Raw genomic sequence first — 6,782 nt, forward strand, 5'->3', positions numbered from 1 at the left:
TTGGACCTATAGGTTTTGAAAAGGATAAATACATCCCAACAGGGATGTATGGACAAGGGAGAGGAAAACTACAACAACGCTCTGTTCCATGGTAAGCACGAAATCAACTTATGAAAGAGCAAAATTCTGGGAAGCAACATGCTTGTATTAGAGCCTGATAAATACGCTTGTAGAGGCTGTACGTATTCAAGTTTGTTCATTTGTTGGCTAACACAAGGGAAGCACGTTAAAAACACACTAAGGATAAGAATTCAAGACACGGTCACACCTCGGGTACTAGTTTCTGCTTTTCCAAGTGCTTTCCCCACCTTCCCAAAAGTCATAGTCCACAACTCTTCTGAAGTGCATAGTAGGGCTCAGTCCCACAATGGCCCCAGAAGGGTTGGCACCACCCATACCTGGTAAGACCCTTACCATCATTTCTGTCCAGGTCTTCAGTTCCTTCGTAGCCATTTTATTTACCCATTTCTTGTGCAAACCGCTGCTTTTCCTTTTTCCGTGTGAAAGAGCGCTCTATCTCCCCTGCGGACGAGCTCCTCCTGTTCTCGCCATCCTCACTGTCTGCCATATTTTGTCTAAACTTCTTTTCCTCATAGACCTCCTCACGAATGACACTTTTGGGACTTTTTGCCTTTTAAGAACACCATGAGTTTTCACTTTGCCTTGTTTTTCACAGGTAGAACTTATTCTCCCATGGTTCCCACCCCCACCCCCACTATACTTACTTCAGAACTTTCACTAGAAGAAAATTCTTCAGCTGATTGCGAGAATTTTTCTGTTGAGAGAAAAGCATGTCTCATTCTCTATGTCCGTCCTTCGGTATACTCTGGATTAGTGGTACATCAGGACTCTGCTAAGAGTCTGCGAGGCAGCTCTGGGTATGGACCTGTGTTGGAACGAACCCTGTTCCTGCTTTGTTGTTTGGAAAGCCATTGGCTTTTTAGCCTAGTTAGAAACCGCAGTGAAACTGCCCTTCACCCTGACGATGAGGATGTTAGCTGCTGTCAATCCCCCTCAGCTCTCGTTACCAACATTCTGCTTGTCAAATCACGATACTCACAGTAGGGTTATGGTTAAGGCTCAAAAAGACTCAGTTTCCTTCAGGGACAGAAGCCCTGGAAAGATGGCACTGTGCAGACTCCATGCAGACCCTTTTGAGAATATTGTTCTCAAACATCTTCCCCATAGAACAAAATTGACACTCACCCCGGGGACCCCTTGCAGTTGCTTCTGTCACCAGAACGAGGAGCAAGGTAAGGAGGAAGAAGCTGGTGGGACTCATCTTGCCAGGAAGGGTTTTGTCTGAGAGCTGATCTGAGGTCCTCCTTTATATATTTCCTGACAGGCCTTGTCTGCAGGTTGGAAGGCAAATGACTTCTCTTATCAGTAAATGTCAGCTTCCTTCTCTCTGCTCAGTAGGAGTCTTGGTACTGCTCCCTGGACCTCTCCAAGGTCACAACAGATCGTGCCCAGAAATCTTTCCTTTGAGACCATCCCATGGTGACTTCTCTACTTCCTGAACATATCTCAGTTCACAGTGGGGGAAGAGACTTCAGGCTGCAGAAGTCTTCCGGACAAACCATGCCTTTATTCTCCAGCTTCAGTGCCCTTTAAGACAACACTGACAGGCTTTATGGTGAATAGAATTCTCAAGTTCTGTTTATCTCAAGGAACCCTCATCTAAAACTTGGTCTTCGTGAAGGAGGCTCTCAGACCATGTGGTTGAATTGCACGGTGTCTTCAACAGACAGGAATTTTCCTTCAATCTCTTGGAGGCAACCGAGCAATAGCAACAGCCTATGTTATTTTGTGTCTCTTAGACCCCTGGGAGCAACACTTGAATGTAAACATTTTAGTACCCAGTGTTGGACTTTTTGTTAGATAGCCTATGGCTATTGGGGTATCATTGTCAGCACAAGTAGCATATCTTCACTTAGACTATATATGTATACACATACATATAAACAAAACAGATAAACAAAAATTACCTAATTTTGTATGGGTCTTTTAAACCTCTTAGTGTTATTTTTTTCCTTCCTTCTCTTTGGTGTTGTATTGACCTTGCTCCCCAGTTAGCTTCCCACTATTCCTTATATCCTTCCAGTCCGCACTCTGCTCCTTCATGTTGTACCTTCTTTGTCTTCTCCGTTTCTGTGATTACTGAAGGCATATAACCTCACCTGAAGATTCAGAGCTAGAAACCACAGGTAAGGGTGATCACATAGCATTTGTCTTTCTTGGTCTAGGTTTTCTAGTTACATCTATTTACCTATAAATTTTATGATTTCATTCTTTTAAAAAAGATCTATGTATGCGAGTACATTGTAGCTGTTTTCAGACACAGCAGAAGCGGGCATCAGATCTCATTAAAGATGGTTGTGGGTCACCATGTGGGTGCTGGGAATTGAACTCAGGACCCCTGGAAGAGTGGTCAGTACTCTTAGTCACTGAGCCATCTCTCCAACCCCCCACAAATTGTTCATTTTCCAGCTGGCTTTTGAGTTGTGATCATTTCCAATCTATTATGAATAGGCAGCAATTAGCATAGCTGAGCAAGCACAGAAAATGTGTTATGCAAGCTGCTAAGAACCACCAGCTGTGATGCCCATGAGTCACAAAAACGACCAGCATAGCAAAATATACCTAAGGATGCAGTGGTGGCTCACGTCTTGTCCTTCTGCAGTGGTGCAGTGATAACTTAAAGCTGACTAAATGGATCTATGGCCCACTCAACAACCATGGCTAGTGCTGAAAACCTATCCAACCACCATGGGCTAGTGAAATAGTGGGTCTTAGAGAAAACCCTTCTGTGGACACTCTCCTAAACCAGGATGAGTCCTACCTAAATTCTACATATTTATCCTTATTCCCACAAATAATGGTAATTCTCACCCCTCATCAAAGCTGCTCTTTGTAATGTATGGAGACCATTATAGAAACCCACAACTGGTAAACATACAGAGAGCAAGCAGCTGGCTATGGGTGTTAGTTTCAGCTGATATATCTGTAATACAGTATATATTATATGTATTACACCCAAGGCTCAGTGAGCATAGCCAAAGAGAGGCAGAAAGATAGTAAGGGCTAGAGGACCAGGAAATCTGCCATAAGACTGGGTCTCCTATGAATGTCAGGACAACTTCAGCAATGACACTCCAACAACATGGCTGCTTAACCAAGACCTGAACAAGGACATTGCCAATAGAGATGTTAACTTGTAGCAGGGATGTTGAGAGAAAGAAAGTTATTACTTCCTAGAGACAAGACCCCTAATTAGTTATTTAATACCAGATTCTTAGGCCTCATCAGGATGTATTTATTTCTATCCATCTCTAAAAGAGACTGGATATTTAGGGTTAGGGTTAGGGTTAGGGTTGTTAGGGTTAGGGTTAGGGTTAGGGTTAGGGTTAGGGTTAGGGTTAGGGTTAGGGTTAGGGTTAGGGTTAGAGTTAGGGTTAGGTGAGCCAAGTTAAAAGAGGCAATGAATTTTCGAAGGAGTTAGGGAGACATGGAAGAGGTTGGATAGGAAATCTAGATGTCCACATGTACAAAAATGAGATTAGGTCTGCATTTTCATCTTACACACACACACACACACACACACACACACACACAAACACACACACACACACACACACACACACACTAAATGGATCAAAAGACCTACACATTACCCCTGAAACACCTAAGTGAAGTAGGTGTATTAAGGACTTCAGAAATAGGACTCCATTTTCTCAAGGATTAAGGCCAAAGGCTGACAAGTATGTTTTCAAAAAATGAAAAAGGTTATGCACAACTAAAAGTAAAAATTCACCAGTGTGAAAAGGAAACCCACAGGCTGGGAGCAAATTGTTGCCACCTAGACATCGGACAGTGGCTTAATATTCAGAACATAAAAAGAACTCAAGAGACGAGGAGACGAGAAAAGAAAACAAAATCCACCCAAACAAATTAGGGGCAGGAGAGATGGCACTGTAATTAATCACACTGCCAGAGAATCCAAATTCAATACCTGGCACCCACTTGGCAACTCAGGACTGGTTGTTACAGCAGTCTCAGGTGATACAATGCCCTCTGCTGGTCTGTGTGGATACCAGGCATGCAGTGGTACTGTGATTTACATGTGAACCAAAAACTCATATGCATAAAAATAAATAAGTTAAAACAATGATCCATTTGAAAAGTAGGACTGGGTCCTGAATAGAAAGTTCTCAAAAAGAAGAAAACCATGGCTATGAAATATCTAGAAATGTGCTCAGTATTTCTGACCAAAGCCACACACTTTTCCTACCCCCCAATTGCATCACTACCCTGTGGCACCTTTCTTTCCCAACTGCATGTGCTTCTGGTTAAATCTCGAAGAACCAACTTCTGGAGCACATGTGTCCTTTCGAGAAACATATCCTGAAGAAGACATCCATTGCCCAGGGCTCTTCAGGTACAGGTAGATTCACGAGACCTTCTTCATCCATGCTGGGATCTTGAGTAATCTAAGCTTGAGTGTGACTTAGTCACATGGTCACAGCTGCTGTGGGTTCATGTCCCTGACAGCCCTGCCATGCCTAGGAAATACTGTTGCAGTGGGGATTTCCACTCCCTTACTCCAAATAACCCTGAGCCTGTGGCAGGAGTGTGACATACACTCTTTTTCTGATCTTGAAGGGCAGAAAGGACAAGAACATGAGCATTGGAAGATGTAATCTCTCCCACTGCTTTGTGTGAATTGTACAGACCCTTTAAGAGAAATGTCTTCTCAATTTCACTCAACAGATCAGAGACACACACAACTGGCCCCACACTCCCACACTTCCAGGCCCAGAGTTCCTCTATCTTTTCATTACAATGACTTACTCCATCAGATTGTTGGCCATTGGGTTTCTATAATGTCATTCCTATAATGTCTTGTATCGCTCACTATTTATAGCCAACCATTGCTTTGCAATCATTATAGCTTTAAGAGATAGTGTTACTCTAAAGAGATAAGCATATCACAGTTTTAGGAGGGCCCCTGGGAAGCTGACCTTAGACTGAGTGTCCATTGTCTTCAGAGCCCATCTGGACTTGGTCTTGCTTACCTAGGAGACTGTGTACCTGGTCAGGGAAGCATGACCTTTCTCTCCATCAAGTGTACCTTGTTACTTCAGGGTACCCTGTGTTCTGACTCTCTTCTAGATTCCAGGAAATCACAGCATCATGCATAATCTTACAGACCAAATTTGTACTCTCCATGGATGTGGAAGGGGCTAAGTTCCCTGCTCTCTCTAAGCTTCAGGAGCACCAGAAGTCCAGAGAATGTCAAGTTTCCTTAGATTTGTAATGGCATCTTAGTAGTTTATAACTCACTTCTGATTCCTGAGTAATACTGGGGAGGAAGTCAGAAGTTGAGGCAGAGTTATGATTTTATGTCTAACAGAATCATGTGAGAAATGTCACATGAAGTAGCATTTGAGTTTCCCACAGTTTCACAGAGGCTTGAAATGTACAACTGATCCTAAGCATCCAGTAGCAATAGGATATACATATTCACTTCCTGTTTACTTTTCATTCCTGGGTCCAATAGGGCAGGATCGGGACCTGGTCTGTTGTCTGCAGAACTACTCTGTTGCTTTCTGGCTCCATAAGCATCCCCCTGACTCACAACCATAACGCTTGGATGAAACCAGATGCCACATCTATTTTTCACCCAGACTCTTTTGCCAAGCCCACTCAGGGTAAACATGCAGTAGAACTAGAAGGTAAAAATTGGGCACTCAGTGTTCACGAGCTCTTGGCATTGCCCCTGCCTGCACCACAAAGTGTTTCATCTAATTTAGAAAAGGAAGTTCAACTCAATTATATTAGAAATCATGGGGCTGGAGAGATGGCTCAGCCGTTAAAGGCTAGGCTCACAACCAAAAATAGAAATCATGTTGCCATACGAAAACCCCAGATATGAAGTTCCAAAAGAAATAGATGAAGAATTTTTCTAGCCACAGAGCATTCTCTGTGGCAACGAGAAATATAGAGCTATGATATATAACTAACTTCCTAATTAGGTTTCATTAAATGACAGGGGCGGGGCTAATCTCACTCCTCTGCATGAGGACCTTCTGTTTTCCCAGGGCCATGCATTGAAGATACTTTCTTTACTCCAGTTTTTCCTTGGGCATTTTGTCAACTATTATGTGGCTGTAGTTATGTGAACTGGTGTTTGGGGCCTCCATTTTGTGTCATTGTGCCTGTATCATGGTGTTTCTTTAATTACTGTGGCTTGGTACTGTAGCCCCTCATCTGGAATTGTAATCCCTCCAGCGCAGCTTTTTTGGTTCAGGATTATTTTGGTTCCCTGGGGTCTTTGTAGTTTCATATTAATTTTAGAGTAGTTTATCATTGCTAGATAGTTTCTGGTAGAATTTTTGGGATCCCTAATGTCTAGTGCCCTGTGTTCTGCAAACATGGATAGTTTGTATCCCTTTAATTTCCTTCGCTTACATTATTGCTTCATCTAATGTTTCAATCACAGTATTTTAGTTTGGCAAACCCTTGGTAATCTTGGCTTTCAGCCTTTCTCTGAGAATTGGACAAGGTTTTCTTCTTTGTCCTATAAATAGGATTGACATTACCATATCTTTTTATTACTAGGCTCAGGAAGAACTTGTTCTTGGCATATAGAAAGTACCAGGATCACAAGGCACTGTGGTCCATGTCTGATTCGTACTCTCCCATCCTAATCTCCGAAGCCTGCAAGGGGGGAATGGAACAGGACTAGACAAGACTCATCAGAGACCACGTAGCTCTCCTAT

At 42.8% G+C, this 6,782-nt stretch overlaps 1 protein-coding gene across 1 annotated transcript; it reads right to left on the minus strand.

Annotated features, from left to right (window-relative positions):
• Positions 1-454: 454 nt before the first annotated feature.
• Positions 455-1,282, minus strand: LOC308427420 (seminal vesicle secretory protein 6-like; the record flags this gene model as incomplete). Its single annotated transcript, XM_080925554.1, has 3 exons — positions 455-631; positions 726-775; positions 1,207-1,282. The coding sequence occupies 3 exons, from the start codon at positions 1,280-1,282 to the stop codon at positions 455-457; spliced, it is 303 nt and encodes a 100-aa protein (XP_080781680.1).
• Between the last annotated feature and the right edge of the window lie 5,500 nt (positions 1,283-6,782).

The sequence above is a fragment of the Micromys minutus genome (assembly GCF_963924665.1).
Source record: "Micromys minutus genome assembly, chromosome: 11".
Lineage (NCBI taxonomy): Eukaryota > Metazoa > Chordata > Mammalia > Rodentia > Muridae > Micromys > Micromys minutus.